At 42.4% G+C, this 25,684-nt stretch overlaps 2 protein-coding genes across 2 annotated transcripts; one reads left to right on the forward strand and one right to left on the reverse strand.

Moving 5' to 3' along the window:
• Positions 1-414: 414 nt before the first annotated feature.
• Positions 415-7,798, reverse strand: hnrnpub (heterogeneous nuclear ribonucleoprotein Ub). The gene is made up of 14 exons (XM_061270296.1): positions 7,164-7,798; positions 5,989-6,103; positions 4,253-4,332; positions 3,506-3,645; positions 3,338-3,437; positions 3,078-3,190; positions 2,703-2,966; positions 2,508-2,627; positions 2,283-2,411; positions 2,037-2,205; positions 1,634-1,924; positions 1,280-1,563; positions 1,078-1,209; positions 415-995 (listed from the first exon to the last, which is right to left on the reverse strand). The coding sequence occupies exons 1-14, from the start codon at positions 7,654-7,656 to the stop codon at positions 945-947; spliced, it is 2,481 nt and encodes an 826-aa protein (XP_061126280.1). The 5' UTR covers positions 7,657-7,798; the 3' UTR covers positions 415-944.
• A 1-nt stretch (position 7,799) lies between these two features.
• On the forward strand, positions 7,800-25,565 carry LOC133146485 (kinesin-like protein KIF26B). The gene is made up of 15 exons (XM_061270278.1): positions 7,800-8,845; positions 9,039-9,386; positions 10,933-11,358; positions 12,912-13,030; positions 13,104-13,275; positions 15,468-15,671; positions 15,746-15,839; positions 17,589-17,860; positions 18,259-18,439; positions 18,568-18,715; positions 18,837-18,996; positions 19,472-22,406; positions 23,551-23,697; positions 24,614-24,764; positions 24,862-25,565. Exons 1-15 carry the CDS (start codon positions 8,786-8,788, stop codon positions 24,914-24,916), a joined length of 5,472 nt encoding a protein of 1,823 aa, XP_061126262.1. The 5' UTR covers positions 7,800-8,785; the 3' UTR covers positions 24,917-25,565.
• The last annotated feature ends 119 nt before the right edge of the window (positions 25,566-25,684 follow it).

Here is a 25,684-nt window from a genome sequence, read left to right on the forward strand (position 1 = left end):
GGTGCAAGTTTGAAACGCACGTTGTGTAGCCCTTGTTTGCTGGTGAAAAATGTGCTACCTGATCTGCACTTCGCTACTTTCTCTGCTCTACCATCAACATGGACATAGTAGTCAAAATTCTACTTTGAATTGATATACTTTGGCGAAATTATCAATTGTACTGCAATCAGCCTGATAGCCAAATTACAAGTGTGGTCATGTTTGCTGCCGTGAAATTCTTCCAATAAATTCTCAGAGGGAAAAGGCACACCCAAAACAATGTAGTTAACATTGTTCATTCAAAGAGCTAAACTATTCCGTGCACATTACACTCAGCAAGAACACCCACACGGGCCGGATGTAAATCTCTCCAAACAGGCCATTCAAAGGTCCTTTTACACCTTTGAATAGAAATTATAAGCCAGGAGGAAAAAAAACAAGCAAATTTGTGTTTATTGGAGGTCTACGAAGTTGCTTTACAGTTTTGGAAGCGGAAACAGAGACTGAAATTGAAATGCGGCTTTGCATAAACTGCACAGTGGACACGCATAATTCTTCAAAAGCCACGATGAGATTGAATGTTTAAACTACTCAAAACAAGTATTTACAATTAAGAATAATAAAAATTAATGAAAAAAAACTCCTGGAAAAGAACAAAACAATTGTGATTCTTAATATTACAATTTTTTTTTTTTAAAAGCACATCTTTTAAAAGTGGTGCAAAGCAAATGAAATATACAGCAAAAGATAAGAAAGAAAAAAAAATCATGTTTTACACATCTCTCGTTCTTCCAAGAATTTCACCCATCTCATGTCTGCTGATCTCCCTCTGGAGTGGAATGTTGACCACGTTACTCAAAAAAGCAGGTTATATGGAAAAATGGCGTCGTTGACGGAGGAGGGGGATGATGATCCGTGGCTAGAGTGGTTTTCAGTGTGGCCACCAGTCCATTAGAACAAGTGTCTCAGTAATAGTTGTGCTGATACTGCTGGTTCCATGGCTTCTGATTCCAGAACTGCACAGAGAATTATTATTTTTTTCTTTATCCACAAGCTGTACAAATGCTCTAACAGCTGAGTAAAAGAGAAAGCACTAACCCCTTGTTGCCAGCTTTGGTTGAAGGCCTGGGCCTTGTCCATGCCGTTCCTGTTGCCAAAACCGCCGCTATTCCTGTTGAAATTGCTGTTCTTGTTGCCAAAGTTGCCGCGGCCGCCGCCTCTTTGCTGAAACTGCAAAGCAACGTGATGAAAGAAAAAAAAAAAAAAATCCACGGGACTAAGCTAACAGGCAGCCACAAACCTGGTTGTGATGTCCTCTATTTCCGCCGCGACCCATGCCGCCGCCGCCCCCGCCACCTCCTCTGCTCATGTTCCCTCTGTTCATCGGACCGCCTCTATTCATGTGTCCACCTCCTCTGGGGCCCATGTTGCCCCTCATCGGTCCGCCTCTGGGGGAGCCGCCCATGCTGGGCATGTGATTGCCGCTGCGGTTGTAGCTGCCGCGGCTGGGGTAGCCGCCTCTGTAAGCCGGGGGTGGCATGTAGCCACGAGGGGGGCGGGCGAACCCACCGCGGGGGTTTGGGCCTACCAACAAATAAATTGTCAGCTTCGAGAAGTTTTATCAACAACCTTCGGTGACAAACGCGCTTCCCACCTCCTCTGAAGTTGCCTCGATTCTGGAAGCCCTGGCGATTGCCGCCGCCGCCGCCTCTTTGTGCCGGCCCACTGTTGCGGCCAAACTGGTTCTTGCCTCCACGACCGCCCCCGCGGGACCCACCGCCTCGCTTGGGTGTGGAGCTTCCCTGGTTGGGCTTCTTTTCAGCAGGCAGCGCGCTCTTGCTTTCTTCTTTGTACGTTTCCAGAACTTTGGCAGCGTCGTCCCTCGGCAGCTCAGCAAAGAGCACCTCGTTGAAGCTCTCGCCATCCACAGGCAGAGAATAGAAGCCTGGGAAGGTTGAACACGGCAACATGCTTAGCAGCAATTACCAACAGATACTAGGGACTAGAGTACTTAATCAGCTGGCCAATATTAGCCATTTCGCTAGCTAACACTTCACCTTTCATCTTGAGAAGAGCATGTTCAGGCACTTCTTTGCCGTCAATCATGACCTTCTTCTGAACTCTCTGCTTGTAGTCATCATCGGAGGGGAATACCACCACCGCTTTGCGCTGGAAGCCGGCAAACAAACACATCTTCCTCTTCTGGCCAGGGGCGGACAAGTTGGTCTGGAGAGGGACAACAACCCGAGAGTTAAACCTGCCATTAGATATCTCGCACGCGCGACAATGTTAGGGTGACTAACATGATCCAGGATGTAGTTCCTTTTCTTGCGCGCGGCAATCTCAATGAACTTTCCCAGGAAAAGAGGAGCACGCTGGGAAATGGCAAGCAGTTTGTTGTATTCTTTGGGTTGCCGATTCGGGGTGTTGATCTGTATGTCGAGATCGATGAAAGAACCCCCAAAAACATTTAGCATGTGCAGTGATACTAAAACGGCGAGAGCGCGTTAGGGTGTTTAACAACAGACCATCATCTTTTCCACGATGGTATCACTTCCCAGGATGTAGTACTTCCCAGGGTTCTCCTGGACATGGTTCTTCACCCATGTGGTCTTGCCCGCACCCGGCAGGCCCACCATCACAATGATCTAACAGTGGAGAAAAGCCATTAGCGCGCACACAGGAACGAGAACGACATAAATATACAACGTTGAGCAGCTTACCTCACAGTCGGACTTGGTCTGCGGCCCGCAAGGCCCGCGGACGCGGTCGTCGACGGGAACGTCCTGCATGAAGGTGTACTCGGAGGGAGCGGGGAAGTAGGGGGTCTCCATCTGGCCGAAGTTGAACTCCACGGCGCAATTGTGGCACATGACATGAGGGAAAAGAGGCTGGTCGTTCAGCTCGTCTTTGCTCACACGGAAGGCTTCGGCTGGCTCCCCGCCATTCTTAGAGTAGGACAGTACCGCCTCGTCTCCCTCAAAATCCTGAATAAAGCAGTGGACAACATCTAAGAACAGGCTGCAGATTTGAAAGACTTTACGACCATTTAATTACACTGATACAGAATTTAAAAAAATAAAATAAAAATCCCTTACAGCCAGACAGCAGATGACATCATTCTCATCAAAGGTTTCCCCAAAGTCCTCCATCACACCGTTCACAATTTTCTTCCCCTTCCCAGAGTACGCAAATGAAAGACTGCCGTCACCTAAATCAGAACAGGAGAGTGCACGCCTTAAAAGGGTCAAACATTAAATAACTTACACCCACATGCATGCAGACAAATAACCCATTAGCCTTATCTAGGTGCAACACATCAGGGTGGCTCGGGCTAAGCTCGCACGAGAGAACCCACCGAGTAGCAGTGATGAAGCAGTCGACGACCAGCCGACTTGCACGTCGTGGATCTCCATGTTCTTACTGGAAATGTGTTTCACTGGAATCTTTTCTGTGATCTGCCAGGCAGAGAGGAACACGTTGGTTACAAAACTATTTTTGGAGCAAGCGGGATTTTGCCTCATACCTTCACTTCAAAGCAGACTTTGCCTTTGTTTACACCATGAGTGGCCTTGCCTCCAGACCAGAGGTAAGCAAAACTTTCCATTGTGAGCGACGAGGCACTGAAGCGGTCTCGTGACACTTTAAAATGCAGGTCGCAGTTGTCTACAGGGGACAAAAAAAAACAAAAAAACAACTTCAACTCCTCTGGAAAAGTTGGCTCGTTCCTTAACAGTATCATTTTGTAGTAGGGTGGCTTGATTCTGGTACAGATTTCCATTTAGTTGTCAACTACTTATATTAACACCGCCTAAGGTATTCCATCGATTAATCAAATAGTCGGATACAATTACTCTTAAATTAGTTTTATTCAGTGGTTAAAAAAAAAAAAAAAAAAACAATTAAGAAAGACAACACAAGAAAAATCGATGGTATCCAAAGTAAAGGCAGATGATTGCAAATTTCTTATTTTGATTAAACAAAGGATCAATCAATCTTCTTGGACAAAGAAGTAGGAAAAAACTATTATTTTGAGAGTCTGAAATCAGAAGCTTTGAACAATTAAAAAAAGTCTTGAAAAAATTAATCGATTATTAAAATACGCACGGATTAATTTGATGATCGATTAATCGAATCATTTTGACCCTTCTAGGCTACAGTAAAATATCAACTGGGTGCCATTAACTGTTGTGATGATTAGCTTGTCCACAGATTGCGTCAGACAAAAGTACAACGGTAAAGCTCATTTAATTCAGATTAATAAAGAACTCACAGTTGTCCAGGCAGACTTTGGTCTCATCAAACTCTTCATCCTCTTCCTCCAAAGGGGGCACGGGCGATTTAAATGAGGCCCTGGAGGGAGGGGGGAAAAAAGACCAGACACATTCAATTGGATGATGAAGGTCATTGAATCGCATGGGCACCACTTGCTGAAACGAAGTGGGGGGGTCATACATTAGCAACCTGTTGTGAGCAGTGGTGTGTATAGTGCTCCTGGACGGACTTACCTTGTCGAATCCAGTGAAATCTAAATACAAGACAAAAAAAACAACAACAGCACCTCCACAAGCCTTAGAAGTAGCTCGAGACGCAAGGACTTGAATGACTTTTCTATTTAGTTGCATTCTGTCGGGGGCATGGCTTAACAACATGGATTACACGTCGAATGGCCCGGAAACAACCTCCAACGTTTTCGGCATCGACGTTCAATCACATGGAGCGTGGCATCACAAGACTTCCATTGAATGAGGATTGATAAACACCTCAAGTATTTTGCAATGACGATATTAGACATTAGCATCTAAAAGATAGTTTGTCAAATACAAGCAATTCGATTAATCAACGACATAAAAGCTTGACCAAGTATAGTGCTAAACACCTGTACAAACTTTTTCTGGTTTCTTTCCGACTAGCGCCTATCTTCCATCTTTATGATGTCTCTCGAGGAGTTTTTACTTCTTTACATTTGTAATGTACATCAAATGGAAAACTAATATGAGCCATGGAATTTTTTTTTATTTTTATCTCGGCAATAAAGTTATATACTGAAAATATGTCTAAGCAAGGCTGGATCTATCTAATTATATTGGGGGCAGTGTAGGAGAAAAAAAAAAAAAGGACTAAAAGTCTATCAGATGCTAATGATGCAATTGTTACGTAAATATATAACTATGTGATGTTCCATTAAAGGTTAACGCAATGACAACACTGATCAATCAGAATGTATGTGTACAGACCATGCATGACATCACCAGCACGGAGAAAAACAAAAACACAACCTTGGAACACACCGCATCTCTCTAGCGCACACACACACACACACACACACACACACACACACACACACACACACACACACACACACACACACACACACACACACACACACACACACACACACACACACACACACACACACACACACACGACATGATCGATGAGACAGAAACACAGAAATAGCATCTCGACATCATACAAAGAGTGGGGAGACAATGAAAAGTACTTAAAATTGCGAGGCAAACGATGGACGATCAAGAGCGAGAGTTCCTTCCTGGACGTTTAGACTTTTTACAATGTGCCTGCCCTCCTCCCACGTTTCTCAGCTACCACCCCAGTCAGTCCCTCCCTTCCTCTGAATGAACTGTGTACATTTGCTTATATTCCTTCGGGGGGGGTTCTTTGTGAGAAGCCTTGAATCACCTTGAGGACACAACTGGCTTAAGCAAAACATTTAAGTGTGAAGAGGAGCAGGTTTAAAGCTGACTTTAGAGATTTCACTCCTGCCACAAAATGGTAGTGCATTTTTCAAACAATGTATCAAAAGATAAATAATGGTAAGGCTCTTTGAGCAGTCAGGGATGTGAGAATGTGGTTATATAGATTTCTTTTTTTAAAGTTCTTGAAAGGCTAGCTAGGTATATGTGCATCGGCACTTAAAGCCAATACATAACAAAGCTAGGATGGCACTTCAGGGATGCTGAAGGCCATTTTGCTCTGTCCCATCCTTACCAGCTGTATTTGTTCTCTTCAATAAATTCAAAGTAGCCCCTTCCATGTTCCTCCCGGCGTCTCTTAACACCCTTCTTATTCTTCTGATCAGCATTCGTGTCTTTGTCCGCATCCCCTTTGAAAATAGAACAAAGATATATAATGAGGTGCTCCTTTGAGAGAGGTCGGACTGGCAGTGGGGGTCTGGCCCACAAAGCCCGGGGGTCAGTCAGTTACATAGAGTCGACCATCATAAGCTAAAGAAGTGGAAACACCTCATATTAGTACACAATAGTACAATCATGAGAATACAATGACCAGAGTCGAATTTACAATGCAAGCTGGTCCATAATATGCACATTTAAGAGCAGAGGTGGTGGGGCTGGGAAAACAATTTGGTGTATTCAAATGAGAACAATAATCCTACAGATGGTATCAAATAAATGAGTGTGGGACAAGTACACTGTATTTCTGAGGTAATTGCACCATGCAAGGAAATGTGAGCCTGCTAACTGCACTGACAACCCCCATTCCCTCCAAAGCTATGCAGAATTAAAATGGCGGCTAAGAGCTGTAAAAAATACCAATTTTAACCGGCTAATTCGTCAAAACCGCAAATAACGTAACCACGCGTTGACTAAACCGCTTCTACATTTCAACATACATTTTAAAGTTAGGTAGTTTTAACAGCTTTATACAATTGTCATACATTCGGAAAGCGTTGACAGACACGAAAGTGCTAATGTGCTATTGTAAAAGGGACCAAAAAAAAAATTCAAAATGTAGTATGCTTTCAACTTTCATAGCAGAAACAAATGAAGGCGGCTAACAAGCGCTCCCAGACAAAGAAAATGACGCTAACGAGCGAGCTAACGAGCTAACTAATCAACCAGATCGCCTATTCAACGAATTACTGGACACATTTTACGCAGTTGTCGGCTATAAATTACACTTTAAACGCACGGTGGAAACTTAACGGCACGGAATAGTGCTGATGTTTGCGCCAATGAAGCTAACGTCTGTATTAGCAGAACTGCGTCACTACGAAGCTAACGTTTAGCTTTGTTGAGGTCACGCCGTCGAGATTAACATAAATGCTGCGTGTAGTTGCAACCAGCTCTCCGCCGCGATACGTTCAAGTAGGAAAGAAGAAGGGGGAAAAAAAAGTCTCCACGAGATCAATTCAGGAGACTCACCCTCAGCTGCCTGTTCCTCAGGCTCACCGTCGTCTTCATCTATTTTCTCCATGTCGTCCACGTCTGCTTTGAGCATGGGATCCATCTCGTCGTCCTCTTCCCCGTCTCCCATCTCTTCGTCCTCGGCGGAAGAAGCAGCGGCGACGGTAGAAGGCTCCGCGGCAGCAGAAGCCTCCACCGCAGCGACACCACCATCGTCGTCGTTTGCCCCGTTCTGTTCTACCTCGGCTTCCTGCTCGTTAGCCTCCATGCTTTCTACTACCGGACCCTCTCCCTCGCCCTCTTCGTCTTCCCCCATGCATTCTGGTTCGGCGGCCTGTTCTAACTCCTCATCCTCTGCAGCCTCTTCTTCATAGGCCGCGGCCTCCTCGTCCAAGGCGGCCTGCAGGCGGTCCATCAACTCAGCCTTCAGTCCCTTGTCGGAGAGTTGACGCTTTTTCAGCTCGTCCTTCAGTTCGTTTACTTTCAGCTTTTTGACGTTGATTGAACTCATTGTGAACACCTATCGCAAATATAATACACGCGAAATTAAGAAATAAATAAACGAACGACGCTTGATTAGCTCGATGCGAAACTGCGCCTACTGCTCCCGACTGGTAAGTAGCGCTTAGCGTGTCAGTGGAGGCCGGAGGGAATGGAGTCGGTGACGTCATCACCGTAATGCCAAGAATGCGGCGCAGTTTAATTTATAGCGCCATCTTGTTTCCGTCACACGTAAATATATACACTCAGTATCCAGCTACATTGGCTTCATTGGTACAGCCCAAGGAAATTAAATAATATAGCTTTGGAAAAAAACATACCGGAATGACAATTGCAAAGAATTAACAGCGTTTGTATCAATTTTTGCTATAAACATTGTGCCGTTCATTCTGGTCTGCGCCTCTTGGCCACGCGGTGGCACTACAACACAAATATACAAATATAACGTGGAGAATCCTATCTTTCTCGATCTATCGACCTATTTATTGATCTATTCTGGGTATGGTGTATCCAATATTTGGGCTGTGCTAGGTTTTGTCTCAGTGAAATTTATACCATTAAAACTGAAAAAAATTGAGTTAAAATTTAAGCAACAGAGCACAATTTAAAATTGCGATTAATTTGACCCAACTGACAACCCAGCAAGTTCTTGGGTTGGTCCATTTTTCAACCAAAATTGGGTTGTTTTTCTCTCGGCAGTGTTTTTATTGTACAATTCGGTATATTATTATTTACACATGACTACAACATTCAATTAAATATTCTTAACAAAAACAATAAAGAATCATTCAGATTTCACACATGAAAATAAATCAACAAGCCTATGATGCACCTCCTCATCAGTGCTTGGATTTCCGAATAGATGTCTCTTTGGCGCCGCCCTGAGGAGTTTTTGAATAATGACACGGCGTGGAAATCCACGAGTGTTTCGCGGGTGCGCTCATTCCATCTCCGTCTCCGACACTGTCACCGTCATCCTTGCGACTCTGGCAGTGTCCTTACAATCACTCCATCTCACTCTCCATCAAAGGCACTATGGGAGGAAGATTCTCGCTTTTCACGAATGGAATTGTGGAAAAATCACGTGAAAGTGCATCAAGCCTTTGTTCAGATATCTTTTTAAATATTAACAAGTTATCATGTCATATCTGACAGGAGGGAGAGAAAGATTTACTGCCTCTACCAGAGGAACGCTTTTGGTAAGTCCGCTTTTCTTACAAAACAAATGATTTGATACATTTTCCTCCAAATAATAATGCTTCATTTGTAGCTTTAAATGTTTCTCTGTTAGAAAACATTTGGGTGTGGTTGCAGTTGTCTACATCGATTGCTATCTAATTTGCGCCAGCTAAAGCCCACATACATCCTTCTCATAATTGTTTTATTTCTCAGGACGTTAAAGTGCAGCATCACTGCGAGTCCTCCCGAGTTTGCGCAAGTATTAAAGGCAACGATTGCGTCTCCCGTCCTAACGAGCGCCCCACTCCAGAGGGTGCGGGGCTCAGGAGCGACTTGCATTGGAACATGTATCACCCGAGAGAAGAGGCGCTCCCGTCTTATAGGACTCTCCCTGGTTCCGTGGGAGAACGCATCATGTCCTTGAGCCAAACCCTGCGCAGAAATCCTGGACTTGGGAGACCTGAGAAGAAAGATGCGTGCTGTGAAAGATGTTCAGCCACCCTCGTTGCTCTCAAGAAACAAGCTCTCAGCCTGTCGGTGCACCATCACTTCTCTTGTAAGGTTAGTAGAGCAACAAGAACAACAAAAACCCGCATGACACTCCAAAAGGGACCCGAGAACTATCTAAACCTGCAGATGGCGCTGTGGCAACTGTACAGTGGAACCCACATGCGGTTTATGATGTAATTGCACATTTTTTTTTGTCCTCATAAAAAAAAAGTTTTTAAAAATTAATTGGTTCCAGTTTGCATCGAATCAACATAAACCAATCCACATCCTCAGGTCACACCACCAGCATCTATCATCCACACTTCAATTGACAAAGTAGACAAGTGCCATTCCTGTGCAAGTAGCTTCAAACGGGCATTAATATTTCATCTCAACATCCCTGTGTCATGTCCTCAAGTCTCCCCTTGGAGGAAAGGCGATTTATTTTTGTTTTCCTCAGTGGGACGGAGCGGGTTTTTAGACCCAGACCACACACTTTAGAGGCACTGGGCTGAGGTCACGTGAAATAATCAGATAAGCCAGATACAGCTTTATTGATTCGAGTATTCTTGCTCTATAGCATCAGTGAGTTACATCATCCTTTTATAGAAATGCAATCTGGCTAAAGTGAACCATCCTCACAAGGTTTGCACTCAATGCACTCTTTCTCTGCACAGCAGCCAGAATTCAATACATGAAGTATATTGCTGATATGTTAAGGTGGATTTTTTTTTTTATAATGGTGTGAAACACTGTTCATTTGCATTATATTTAATTTCTAATGGCGGCCTTTAAAAAAAGCTATGAGCACCGTCTGTTGTCCACTGAGGGAATTTGGGCCAATGTCAAAGTGAACTTGCAGGCGCAGGATGGGTTGGACAGTTGACAAAGGGCAGGATGGATGAGAAATGATGTGTGTGTGTGTGTGTTTGTCTGTGTGTGGTCAAGGGCAGAGCAGTCGACACAAGTACATTTGATACATTAGATTGATTGACGCAGACACAGTCAGGGTTCAGCTCTAGAACTCATTATTTTTTTTTGTACTTATATGATATGATTACATGACCATGTCAAGGTCTTCTGAAGTGGATTGCATCATTCGCTCCGTTTTGATACACAACTGCACAAATCCCAATTTTAATGAAGTTGGAATGTAAAATATAAATAAAAGTTATTATTTAGTTATTCATTATTTTCAATAGACAGTATACAATAAGTGAAATCCGCGAACTACGGTTACCAACAAGACTGGGCAGGCTAACGAGTTAGCGGAAAGATGCTAATACGCTTTCGTGCTAACACGGAAAAACGGACTTCTAAAGGAATGTAAACGAACATTTGGAGCAATACTACATTGTCCTAAAGATTAGACACATGTTTCCTTAATCTAGAAGTTTTATTTTGACTTTTAAATGTTTTTTTTAATTCTCGAAAAAAATCCCCGATGTAGTGAAGCCGCGATAAACGAAACGCAAAGTAGCGAGGGATCACTGTATATTGAATTTTACAACCTAGAAAAAATTAACTTCACTTTTAAAGTTATCTTTTAAATGACTACTTCAGATAAGACTATGAATGAATAACAATCCACTTTTACCTATTTTGTCAATTCCAATAGGACAAGAGTGACCTGTGTGCATTTCTCCAAGACAACCTACGTGTCCACAGCAGGTCCAGCACAGAGTCCAGGGACAGAGGCAGGGAGCTGGGTGAATGCACCACATGTGGCACCAAGCTCAACCAGCTCAAACATGAGGCGGTGCACTTGGCTCTGAACAGAGGTCACCAGTTACCCAGCACCAGGAATGCTACGCTGCTGGGGCAGAGTAACACAAAACTCGGGGACAGATCTGCCTCACAACCTCATAGCCTGAATCACTGCCCTCAAAGCCCCAGGACACCCCGTAGTCCCAGAACGCCTCAGAGAACCCCGCAGACCCTCAGGAGGAGGCTAGGCAAGCCCCCCAACCAGGATATGGACCGCTGGGTTGAGGACCAGCACCGAGTGTCTCCTGACGGTGTCACTTTTTATCCTCACAATCAGGTACCCCGTTTAACACAAAATCAAACCCCCCCTTTCTCTTAATGGGCTTCAGGGATAATGTACATCTTTATGAGTGCACGTCAGCAGAGCGATGATTTATTGGCCCCGTTTCGATGGTATGGCTGCAAATGTTGTCATAAGTACTTCTGCTAATGGAATGGAATTGGGTCATGATTTAACCTTGTTGTAAAATGGAGCCAGTCAAAAAAGCTCTTGTGATGAGGAGTAGAGGTTGTTCTATTTAAAAGGGCAAACAGTGAAATATAAATATTCATTAGCTTGATGGAAGTCGCACTTGATTCGAGGTCCAAATCGTACCATGTCCCATAAAAAAACCCAAAAAATATTATGACTATCCACATTTTATTGCAATCAACACACTTCTATCAACTAACACTCCCTGATTGAATTGCGCAACAATAATATTCTATTAGTGAGCACATTTCCTTAAAAAAAAAAAGTTGGAGCAGATCAATAGAATTTATTATTGATGGAAAGGAGATTTGAAAAAAGAGGAGTTATAGAGTGTAGCGATTGGATGGCAGCAAGAAAATGGAATTGCAGCATTAAAAAAAAAAAAGAGGGGAAACGAATGATTGAAAAGCACTTACTGGCCACAACATTAGGAACACCCACAATAATGTTTCCAGCACTTATCTTCAAACTTTTCATGATTTAAAAAAAAAAATAGAAATCACTTGGCAGGGCCTTTGAAACTAAGTACTGTTCAGCCGTGTGCCAAGGAAACGTAATGGTGAATAAGTAAGACGTAATTATCTTCAATTGAGACTGCACTGCAATATTGATAGAAAGTGCTAATGGCGTGCTCATAAATCTTCACGCATATGTAAGCATTTGAATAGATAAAAGCTTCTTCTTAAATAAATACCTTCTTCAAATAACTCTTTGGTGCTCTGAGCAGTCAAATGAATGTGAAGATTTAACGGTAGCCATGTACCGTATTTTCCGGACTATAAGGCACACCTGAAAACCAAAAATTTTCTCAACAGTGCGCCTTATAGTCCGGCGCCTTATATATGGACCAAATTCCTAAATTTAAACTGGCCCGAAGCATTGTGTCATGAAATCAATCATAAGTGGCCCGCTGAAGACTATGAATCATGAATCAAAAAGACTATGGATCATTATTTTGTGATTATAAAGTAATTTGTTGTGTCTGAAGTTGAAATAAAAAAAAAAAAGGAGAATGATTTGGATTAAAAATCTGACATGATGCATTAATAGTGCGCAACAACGTTTTAAAATGGGCCATTCATTGAAGGTGCGCCTTATCGTCCGGTGCGCCTTATAGTCTGGAAAATACGGTAGCTATTTTTTCTGTTCCTCTTACTGCCTCATTTTATCTTCTGAGTCACGCTTTAATTCCATCACAAATTCTTCCTAGCACTCCGTAGCTGTCATGTGACTAATGGTATCCGTTTAACCCAGTGTGCCCCACTTAGACTAACACGTCATGATAGTAGTACCATTAAGAGTGGGGTGCTTGAGTGCAATTACATGTTTGGATTTGAACATACTCTTCTCTATGGCAGGCTTCAGACAATGCCGTGTTAAGATGTACTGATATTGTACACGCCAGCAGCTCCAAGATTCCTCACCTCTCCAGGGTGGTAAACATTGCCAACACTGCTGCCATGTCCTTTTTTGCCAGGTATTAAAATAATAATAATACAAAATAGGGCTTTGACTACAAATGTCCCAAAAATGTTGTGACATTCCGACAGGGCAGCAGAAAAGCTCAACCTGACGTCAAGGAGAAAAGGCCAGGCTTCCGACGCAGCTCCTGATCATCTCTCCAACAGCTTCAGGGATGTCATCCAGAAAAACCCTCCTCCTGTCCCCTCCTGCCTGCTCCAAGCTGCTATCAGAACCAAAGACTCGCCAAATGTTGGCAAGGTAATTTATATTCTTATTTAGGTTATTTGGTAACAGTTTCTTCGATTTAGAGCTATCAATTAACTAGCAATTAGCTCGCTATCTATTTAACGATAACATGGTTTCTGCCCAAAACATTAGCATCCCCTTGGACCCAATCAATCAGCGTCAGATGGGCCCACCCAGTGTGTGTGTGTGGCCAAAACAACATCTATTTTTGGTTTTTGTTCTTGGCAGCAGAAGCATGGAATAAAAATCAGTACCCCGCCCGTAAGCGCATGTTTGGTGTTTGACCTTTTTGACCTTCAACGATGGCTATCAACCACTATCTACTAATTAATGTCAAATTACCTCTTGTAAATGAAATTAAAGTAAATGGTATGTTTTGTTTTTACATTAGCGCCAACTACAGGACTGGAGTGTTACCGTTGCCTGTAATTTGTTTTCAACCAAATAAGTGGACTGAATATTTTTAGAATTGTTCGACAATCTGACCAAAAATGGTTTGGCAAATATTTTGACTGCATTATATTACTATTATTTTTGTTTTAATATAATTGAAGGTTGTGATTTTGATTGATTCCTTTCCATATTGGAGTTGGGGTTCTGCACATTATAATTGTTGGTTGTGCTTTCTATAAAAAAAGTAATGTATAGAGACAAATAGCAAGCCTGGTGCATTTTTACAGGCGCCATTCCAAACCACAAACATCTTAGCATTATTACCAACCATATTGAATTGTAAAGACATCAGTCAATTTGGAGGGGATCCGGTATCACCCCCCTCCTCCTTTCTTCATGATGCAATGGTAGGTGGCGCTAATGCCTCCATCTTATTCTCTTGTTCCTCATCCTTCTTGACCACTGGGAAAAGTTGGCCGGATCAATACGACGGCCTGCTCTTTATAGACTTGGCTTGAGTCTAGAATTACATTTAAGGGCTCAGATGGAGCCTGCCCCCAGCTGCTCGAGCACTCAGCTCCATCGTGCTAGATTTTATGCGTGTGAGAGAGAAGAAAAAAAAAATTCTGAGTTGTTAAAGCGTCTCTTGAATAATTGACGTCTCATAAATATGGTTCGACACAGGTTCAATATTGTTCGGTGCACACTTACTGCATACATTATGGAAATTATGAGGAGAGGGAAAAAAGAAATATCATGCTGCAGCATGGATTTCAAATTGTCAATGATTGATGATGTCATTCGGGCATTATGCCGACTTCTGCACTTGACTGAATGTCCTACATAGATCATTGTCCTTTGTTTCTCATGCCCGACAGTCATTGTAGCCTATGAGCCATGTTAAGTGGCTGTCAGTCAGGATCGAGGCAAATTTAAGACCTTCCCGGAGACCACTGCATTAAGTAATTGATGTCACGACATGTAAAAAAAACAGTGGGCCGGTTTGCATCGGCTCGTGCAGCCAGAGTGAATGCACAGATCCTTTATCTGTGCTAATGAAATGAGCTCGTGCAGCCTGAAAGTTGAACTTTGCACTCGTTTTCTTTTTGTTTGTGGATGTGTGTTTACATCTTAATAGTAATCCCTCATTTATCGCAGATAATTGGTTCAAAAACCTGCGATAAGTGAAATCCGCGAAGTATGGTCACCAACAAGAAGTAATGGGCAGGCTAAGGAGTTAGCGGAAAGATGCTAACACGCGAAAACGGACTTCTAACAGAATGTAAACGAAAATTTGGAGCAATACTACATTGTCCGAAAGGTTACACACATGTTTCCTCAATTTAGAAGTTTTATTTTGACTTTTAAATGTTTTTTTTAATTTGGAAAAAAAAATTCCGCGATGCAGTGAAGCCGCGATAAACGGAACACGAAGTAGCGAGGGATCACTGTACTTTTGAAACAGTGTTCTTTTTATATGTAAGCTCCACTTCATGGTTAGAACAAGAACAGGTAGAATGAGTCTATCATGAATTTTTAATAGTTGTAAATTTAATATGAAGATATTTTCAAAGAGCATTGCACCGAAGCACAGTGTGATCGCATCAGCAGTTTTGAAAGGCTGTGATGTCATTTTCAGAAGGAGCTTAAACATGTACGTTGCAGATTAAATTCAAGTGAATACTTTGAAGTATTTTGATGTGTTCAGTGTGAAATGTGAAATTCTCATAACCATATGTTCTCCATGTATTTATTTATTTTTATCCCCATATGAGTGACGATACCCACCCATCCCAATTTTTTGTTTCCAGCTCAAAGTTGTGTTGCGAATGAACCCAACAATGAACGACGGCCAATCTCCAGTTCTCCACATCGACCCCATCAAGAAAAGAGCCATTTTATTAGAACCTGCATGCCAAAGTCCACCGCGCGCTAAGAGGACCTCCAGCAGGGACGGCAAAGATCTTCTGAAGGCTTTCCATTATGACGCTGTCTATCCTCAAGACTCCAGTCAGGTTTGGTGCCTCATATTTTCAATTGGATTATTTTACCTCATTCAGCCTTCATTAAATATTTTCTGTCTGACCAGACTGAGGTGTGTGCTGGCGTCTTGGCTGATGTCATCCGCTGCGTGATGAGTGGCAGCGACGGATGTGTGCTAGGTTTGGGGTGCGCTGATGTGGGTGAGTAATCGCTCACTGCGAGGGGCCACAGGTTCAAAATTTTGAAATGAGAGTAGGATGCTTTTATCTAGACTCAAGGGCCATTCATCCATCCCCCTCCCTCTTACACCTTTATTGTCATCCATCCTTCCCTTATCACTTCAACCCCCTCTCCTTTTTATGTCCCACCCATCTCTTGCTCTCTTTGCAAAATGTTGGATTTTTTTTTTTTTACAATAATTACAGAAAAGTGCTTCATCTTAAACTCCTCTTCAACAAAACCATTCATCTCTCATGAATTATATCGCACCAAAAAATCTTTTTTTTTATGGCTGAAGAGTCCCATAAACCAGAGGTCCCCAACCACCGGGCTGCGTGGGTCACTTGGTACTGGGCCGCCAAGCCGCACAGGAAAAAAAAAAAGCTTTTTTTATCGATGATCAATTAATTCAGGTCAAGACGCTCAACTGCGGTGTCGCGTGACCGACACGAGCGTCTTGACCTGAACCGACGGATGTAATTGGGAAAGAATCGCCAATTTAAAAATATTTTTCTAAATAAATTCTTACTCATTTTTGATAGCTTTGCCTGTCACGTGACCGGGACGAGCGCCTCGACCTGAATCAATTGATCATCGATAAAAAAACAATATATATTTTTTCCTGTCCGGCACCAATTGACCCACGGACCAGTACCGGTCCGCGTACCTGGGGTTGGGGACCCCAGCCATAAACGATAGCCACTCAAGCATAGAGAACACCTAAACTCACCTTTTATTGTATTTCAGGGATGCTTTGAGCGTAGAGGGGATTGTAAAGAAAATGGACTGTAAAATGTCGCTATTAAAGATATGGAGCCTTGCACTTAGCCTCGCTGAGCGTTAGATACTGTAGAACACACACACTCACACACACACACACACACACAGGGGTAAGGGGAGGGTTTCCTTGGAGCTTGCCTTTTCACATGAAGCCACTCTCCCTAAATGAGTTAGCCGGCCGATGCAGACTACTCGCGGCCCGCAGACGAGGGATATCAATCTCCTCCACAGAATCGTCTTTTGTCTGAATAACAGACAGTAGCCGGCAGTTCGACCTCTAATTGGAATAAACCAATTCTTTTATCCTCATTCAATTAATGTCTGGATGAGACAAACGGGTAAAAAACAGGCCTGTATATTTAATGGGATCCCGGGGAAAAGTGCAGGATAAGGTGCGGCTGGGCATGAGTCCAGAAAATGTTTTGTTTATATTATAATTTACATATGGCTTATATGCAAACAGAGCTCAGTAGTGCTTGCCCACCCATCAAGTGTGAAATCAAACAACCAAGTAAATTTTAAAATATTTTATCTGCCAATTTCTGAGTGAGCCGTTCCGCTACATTGCAAGTTTCCCACTTGCAGTTTGCTGGTCTATGATATAAATTGTTGTTGTTGTTGTTTTTTTATCTGAATTAAGCTTTGAAATGGGATATAATTAATGAAGGAAGACAAATTCACTACCATTGATGGTTATAGAAAAGGGCTATTCTATTTTATATTTATTCTATTTATTATGTTTATAAGATTTATTAGTATATTATTTATTTTTATTTTTTATGTTTATTATATTTCTTATTATATCTACCATTTCCTTCATATGAGTAATGCTGGTTTTAAGTTGATGACACAAATTTGTAAAATATAATATGTCATTTTGTGGCATTACGCTTTAGTGTGGTATAAATTATAATACATCCACAATCCCTGTCAACCCTTGTCTCCCTCAGGCTCCTGGTCCAGCATGGTGGGGAACACTGAGAGCATCCACAAGCTCGGGCTGATTCCATGCGCCATCTCCTGGCTGTACAGTGCCATCGAGAAGCGGCGGGAGAAGACGTGGACAGATCTTACTGTGTCTGTATCTGCTGTGGAACTCTGCAGTGGAGAGGAGGATACACTGAGAGATCTACTGGGGGAGGTTGTCCCTTCTTTAGGCAACATACAGGACAGGCCGAGAGCTCACATTCGGCTCCAAGAGGACCCCATTCATGGGATACAGGTAGTAAGACAAATATGTCATTTCTAGCTGACTATAACTAGAAAAAAAAATGGAAAAAATATATATACATAAAAATTTTAAGACGCTAAATTTTTTTGTAGTCATAGCTTCTTTCGGAGGGTCGTTATGACTGTCAACCCAAATAAATGTATGAGCGCCTCATATTATATAGTCAAAACTACCAAACAAACTGACAAATAACTCAGATGAGTAAAAACTGGTGAAATATTTAATAAAAAAGATATTATTAAAAGTGAAGACAATTTGCAATTCTAGTCATAACACATGAATTTGATGCACAATTTGTCTTCGATGTGGCGGGCCGTATCTGGCCCCCAAACCTTGAGTTTGACACCTATGGGTTTGACAATATAGTTTTTCTTTGACTTATTTCCCAGCTCCGGAACCACAATCGGGTCAAAGCTCCAACTGCTGAGCGGGCTGCCTCCCTCCTGGATGTTGCCATTGCAGCACGCCGGCATAATGACTTCACCACGTTCTTGTCCCACAGCTCCATCATGTTTTTTACTCTGCACGTCCAGCCCCCTCGCACACAAGAAAGCAGCACCATTGGGAAAGGTTGTCATCAAATATTTAGCTAGCATGTGAACATAGGCAAATAGCTCTGTATTAAGTATTTTCTAGCTAACCCCAAATTTCAGTTCATAAAGATCTCATGATTTACATTTCATGAATTTTTGCTTTAGGTTCACGCAGCTCAACCAAGTTGACCATGATTGATGTCTGTAGTGGGATGAGGGGCGGGGTTGGATATGTCCGAAATAAACCTCCGCATTCCGACCTGGGCCCTGTTGTTTTGTCGCTACTAAGTGGCCATAAAACCATCCCCAAAAAGTAAGTAATTAAAAAAAAAAAAATTACAGTATAACTGTCAAAGAGAAAATATCAATGGATTTTTTTTATGTGGCTGAAGTAATATTATATTAGTAATATTTTGTTGTTTTTGTCTGCGCAGAGGAAGTAAGTTAACCATGCTTCTTCGGGAGTCCTTGAGTCATGCTAACTGCCACACCACAGTCATTGCTCAGGTTGCTAATTCATTGGCGCAGCTACATGAAACCACCTCCATCATCCAGCTGGCTTCTCGCATCCGCAGGACACAGAAGAGGACAAAGGTACTATTTGTTATGAATTAATTCACTCATTTTGAGGTGCTGTTTTTGCTCATTTTGATGGTCGTTTGTATAGTATCAAAAAAAAAAAAAAATATATATATATATATATATACCGTATTTTCCGGACTATAAGACGCACCTTTCTCCATTTTATCTTTTTTATTTCAACTTCAGACGCAACAAATTACTTTATAATCACAAAATAATGATCCATAGTCTTTTTGATTCATGTTTCATAGTCTTCAGCGGCCCACTTATGATTGATTTCATGACACAATGCTTCGGGCCAGTTTAAATTTAGGAATTTGGTCCATATATAAGGCGCTCCGGACTATAAGGCGCACTGTCGGCTTTTGAGAAAATGTTAGGTTTTTAGGTGCGCCTTATAGTCCGGAAAATACGGTATATATATATATATATATATTTAATGGAGTCCAATCCAATACTAAAATTAAACCAAATCTTTACTCCACAGCAATCCAATTCATGCTCACCTAGCGGCAGGAGTTTGACAAGACAAAAGCGAGGCCCTCCATCTTTTTCCCTGCGAGCTTTCCACTCCACCGACGAGGTCGATGTTGACGTGCAACATTTTCGTCTCCGCGGAGAGCTCGATGAACGTTCCAGTAGTGACCAATCCTGTGATACAGTCATCCAAATAGACTCTGATGGATTGATTCAGCCTAGAGTTACCCCAAGGTTAGCAAAACCCGAGTTTGTGCCCATCATACCTTCCTTACATCCAAACAAGGCCGATATGGAAGATCCGGAGTTTACCGCTTTGCTGCAAGAGCTGCTGAAAATTCCGAAACTTCACGCAGAGAGCAAGAAAGATGACACTCAAGGGCAGACTGAAATTCTGAAAGCAGAAATGAAGAAGCCGGAGAGGGACTGTCTTAAATGCGACACGTTCGCCGAGCTTCAGGAGCGCTTGGGCTGCATCGACGGAGAGGAAACGATGGATTTGCTCAGGTCCTCGTCAAAAGTCCTTCCTGTTAACAACATCACACCAAAACCACAATCCCAGAAAGAGAAAGAAACCCCACAAATGTTGAAACAGGGGCAAGGTTCCAGTCAGACGTTGGGTCGGGAAAAACAAACTGATGCTGCCTTCAACGGGGATAATTTCCAGAGAGAGGACTCTGGTCTTTACGATTGCGAGGAGTGCAGCGCAACCAGTTCCGGCGAGGAGCCGCAGAATCAAACTCTCAATCGAAACATAACTTGTCGCTATCAGTTACCAAAAACCGGAGCTACTCAGCCTGCTGAAACACAAGCGTCTCAATTTGTAGATACCAAACCTCAACCTACTAACAATTCCCTTCAACCTACACAGAGACGAGAAAGTCACGGAGCAGCTGACTGGTTCAAATCCGACAAAAGAACTTCACCAGTTGGAAAGAGTCTACCCGCATCTCCTCCTTCTCCTCCCTGCACCTCTTCAAAACCTTTACCGAGCAGTTCTCAACTTAAGGACATCCCGTCGGACGAGCCCAAAAAGGACGCTAAGGAAATGACGGCAACTATCACCGTAACCGTTCAACAACCGCTGGATTTAAAAGGTCAAGATGAACTTGTCTTCTCTATGGTGGAGGAGGTGACCATTAGCGGCACACTGGACAGCGGTAGGACGGGAGGGAACATCATTTGTATTAAAGATGCTGCCCAGTCAACATCACGCATTCAAGGTTCTGCAGGCTCCCATCCGATCCAGATTATAAGGAACGTAACAGAAGATTCTGCAGGAGCAAGTCAGACGAATCTCACATTTGTTCATCCGGGAGGTCCGGCGACTGATTTTGAAAAATTACGGTATCCTTCAAGAGAAAGATCTCTACCTTCATTTATAAACCCCATGCTGATAAATGCTGATTCAGATGATGTAAAAGAAACACAAAGAACTGAATCTACAATAAAATGCCCAGAATCTGCTTCAGAGATCCACCTAATAAATCCAAACAAGATAAGTAACCCAAGTCAGATCCAATCTCACACAACGATCTTGGAAAACGCATCTTCTCATAACAACATAGAGGAAAACAAAATTTGTGGCGACAGGATCAAAAATACAGACAAAAGCTACCATGGAGACTGGGAGCATGTTTACTCCACGAATCCTCCAAAGACCTTCTCGGGGGATGAACCAGCTCGCAGACGTTTTGGGAATACTCGGCTAATTGGTGTTTCCTTAGGTTGCTTAGAAACGCGTGGCGAGTCCTTCAATACGGGTAGTCTGCCTCGAAGCTGGCTAAATGCCAACCACCAGCAAAGCCACCATCATATGGCAGACGCTTGTAGAGACCCAAGGGGGTTGACATCATCCACTCCGTGTAGCCCGGGGGTGACCCTAGAGAGGAGGCGTGGCAAACAGTCTTCCCCGGTGAACCTCCACAAAGCCTCCTCGCTGAAATATGAAACAGACTACAAGCAAGAGGCGAGGAGACCTCTCAGAAAGGGATCATTATTTGAGACCTCAAAGGTAGGTATGAAACATGATCATGTGTCTGGGAGGATGATGTCACCCTTGGAGGAGAGTGGCAGACTTTTTAGTGCCAAACTGGATCAGTTGGCGGGTAAATCCCAGGGGAAGAGCACATGTGACTTTGAAAGGGGAAAGGCGATCTCCAAGAAAGGTTCTGACGGGTCCGGCAAAGGTGCTCACAAAGGAAAGAACATTGCTGGTTCTACCATACCAAGAGCAAGCAGAAGCTCCAGAAAGACTCGGCAAACTAGTCAGAGTAATAATACTTCTGAAACTGCAAACCAATCCAAGCCAACACATTCAAAGCTGTCTGCCGTCGGGAAACTGAAAATGGTTTGTCCCAAAGTCCGACGCCTGTCCGCCCCCAGCATCAAGAACCTCAGTCTGCCTAGTAAAGGCCCGCAGCATTCCATTAACCGGAGCGCTAGTCTTTCCCCGGACAGCAAAACCTTTGAGAGGACTTCGTCATTTCGCTCCTCTTCTCCTTCACCCGCCATCAGCCGGACGCCCAGTCAAAGCTCCACATGCTCATCCACAAAATCTGCCATCCAGGGCCTCACCAACGGACGCATTTCGGACTTCTTCAAGGAACGACCCGCCAGTCCCGCTTCATCGGGATTGGACCCGATGGGGTCATTTCCTTCTCCTTACAACCAAGTCACCTCTCCTCGGACACCTCCTCACATGAGTGGACATGCGAGCGACACCACAAGTGTGCTCAGTGGCGATTTGCCGCCAGCTATGAGGAAAACGTCGCTGTATTTTTCAAACAGGAACAGTGCCATGAGCAGTGGGTATGATAGTTTGGTGAGGGACAGTGAAGCCACAGCCAGCAGCATATCTAACAGAGATTCTGTGAGCGACAGGAGCGGGTCCCTCCTCGGAGAGACTCACAGTAGCACATCATCTCGGCGGAGAGGTAACACAGGTACAACTAATGTATTAGAAAAGATGCAGTCAACATATAAAAGTATTGGGACACCTGGGAATGGAAAGTGGCAGGGAGAGAAGGGAGCAATATATGGAAATTCAAAATGTTCCAAAAATTCAAAAAGATTTATCAAATTTATATTTATTTAAAATTTATAGAACAAATTATTTGGGGTACAGGTGATGATTGTTTTTCAAAATGAACCTAGACTACTGTTAAAGAGACACAGTTCATTTTTCAAATTACCGTATTCTCCGCACTATAAGGCGCACCTTCAATGAATGGCCCATTTTAAAACTTTGTCCTTATATAAGGCGCACCGGACTATAAAGCGCACCATTAATGCATCATGTCAGATTTTGAATCCAAATCAAATCATTCTCCATTTTATCTTTTTTATTTTAACTTCAGATGCAACAGATTACTTTATAATCACAAAATAATAATCCATAGTCTTTTTGATTCATGATTCATAGTCTTCAGCGGGCCACTTATGATTGATTTCATGACACAATGCTTCGGGCCAGTTTAAATTTAGGAATTTGGTCCATGTATAAGGCGGACCGGACTATAAGGCGCACTGTCGGCTTTTGAGAAAATTTTAGGTTTGTAGGTGCACCCTAAAGTCCGGAAAATACGGTACAGGATATTTTTCAACCAATGCCAAATTCTAGCTTCATCTGAAAGTCAAGGATGTATAATTTTAAAATAACAATTGCTTTACACATAATTTTCTGTTGCCTATTGTCTATAGGACAAAAAAAATGGATGGAAAATTTGACAAATATGGCCTAACTGTGAAATATGGTTAAAGAAAACTCATGAAAGTTTCATAGAAATGATCCTAAAAGACTGTAGACATTTTTAATGAATAGCGGTGATGTGAATTGGAGATGACATGTCTATGGAATGCCGTCAGATCATGTACGCTTAGTGGTGAGGAAAGCCTTACAGTGCCAGAAGTCATATTATTAATACATGAAGCCAACCGTTCATTCAGCATTAGAAATTAAATGCAAAAACAGGTTGGTTCAGAAAATAATCAAGGGTTATACCATTCCACCAGGTTTCAAAAATTGACAGAAAAGTCAATGAAAACACTTAGGCATCTTTCTCATATTGGATTTATTTCTGTTTGTAGGCACTCACTTTCATCATCTTTCAAATGACGCAACCCCTGCCGCAAGACAATCATTTAATAGCCAGCAATCTCGCTGGGCGGATCATGTAATCCCTGAAAACTACAAAGTATACGAGATTGACAAAGTGCAACGGATGCAGAAAAGAGGTATAGGCTATAAAATGCTAAATGAAATGTATTGTTCATATTCTATGTGATATATTTGTAGCTGATGGTTATTTGGGATTTACCATTTTGTTTACACTAAAACAAACAAACACTAACATCCTAAGGAAACTATTTAGAAACTAAATAAATAATTAAATTGAAAAAAATATATATATATGAATATGTAGTATGAAAAACGGCTTGACAGATAATTTCATTATCAGAAAAACCCATTTGCAGTTCCCCTAAAAAAAAAAAAGCCCAACTAGCCATGCCTAAGTAAATATTAAATAAAAGATGGCCACCTTGCATCGCGAGTCGAAATGTGCTCCAAAGCACAATCTGCTGCATATGGTGACGTTATGTCCCCATGACGAACCGTCTGGCCCCCATGAGACCCCTCCGTGCCTCTACCACACTCAAACGTTGCTTCTTGATGCAATTTTAATGACCGCATTGGGGGCTGGGAAGGGGGAATTGGGTCAATGTGCGGCAAAAGAACAAAGAATTAAACTCAACATGTTGGGGGGGGGGGAAGAGTTGTAATTTTATTTTGTACTGTATATCGTATTTGCTTAAAAAAAAGCAATACCCGCGTTGTACATCACCATAATAAGCATCATTTGATTTTGTGGCTTAGAGACATTAGGGGTTGTGTTTCGGCTCCCGGTGGACCTCATCTGCTGTCTTTAGTGGGCAGAGGGGGGGGGGGGGGTAGTCTTGTTCTCAAGTGTAAAGTGTGTGTGTGTGTTTGGGTGGGTCGGACTTGCTGACCTACTTACACACAGACACAGTTCTTAAGGGTCTTGGGGCTAATGATCGAATCAGGGTTATGTCAAGGTGAGGTTAATATTGGGAATTGTTTGCAAAAGACTAGCAGAAAAAAAATATCTTATGCAACTGTTTGCATTTTCAGGGACTCACATGCTCCAGCGGCAAGCGGCCGTGTTCGGAGCTCATACAGTAGATGATCATAGACGTCGGAGCCCAGTCCCACAAATTGATCAGAGGTCTGGAACAGGTCGGGCAGATTCTCGCGTTGGAGTACACCATACAGAACCAAGACTGTGAGTTATTGGATTTTAATTTACTCTGGAAAGTCACAATGTATGGAGAAGCAGTATAGGAAATGAATGGGTGATCATACTGTACCCACTTTTGCAGCCGACCTTTGCCAGGGTTTCAAGGTGGACTCCGGGGAGCCCCTGGAGGACCTTGAAGAGATGGCACGATGGTTGGTGAAGAGGGAGAAGATGGCGGCCTCTTTGGATGGCAGCTCACATGATAGGAACTGGAAATTACATGTATGATAACTACTTTTTTTTTTGTAGATTATCACTTATTGATTAAACACATGTCACCTTAAGATTTGTTTTTGTTTTGTCAGAAATTGTAATATTGTATATGCCTGTAAATGGAAGCAAAAAATAAGGGACTTCTATGCTCTTACAATGGAGGAACTTTCTTTTTTTTAAGAAACTTTTTCAGCAGTTCTTTACATTTTATTTCTTGGGCTGAAATACTGTATATATGATGTATATATGGTTTATCATGAACTGTATATTTTAAAGTTGTTGGTGTAGTTGGTCATTTCTTGTTCTAATTTCAGCGTATTTGTGAATTTGCATTTTTATTTTATTTTATTTTATTCCAATATCACTTTTGCTTTTCTTCACCACTGAACATTGTTGTTTTTTCTGCCTGTCCACCAATTTGTGTCCTAGTCTGATGAAAAAAATGTGTTAGCTTTTTAAAACGTTTTTATTTCGTCAATATTACGTTCGCGCTTTTCTGTGACTCTTTCTAAAATTCCCAATAACTTGTTTTGTATATACATTTTGGAGTTGAACAACATTGAAATAAAATTGGTAGTCTTTCGAAACTAAGGTAGAAAATTGTTTCTAAAATTTAAGTCCTACGTACACCGAGGAAGCCTGAGAGGACTCAATAGTATCGAATAATATTAGCATTTTATTGTAAGAATTAA

This window comes from Syngnathus typhle, linkage group LG22 (genome assembly GCF_033458585.1).
Source record: "Syngnathus typhle isolate RoL2023-S1 ecotype Sweden linkage group LG22, RoL_Styp_1.0, whole genome shotgun sequence".
Taxonomy (NCBI): Eukaryota; Metazoa; Chordata; class Actinopteri; order Syngnathiformes; family Syngnathidae; genus Syngnathus; species Syngnathus typhle.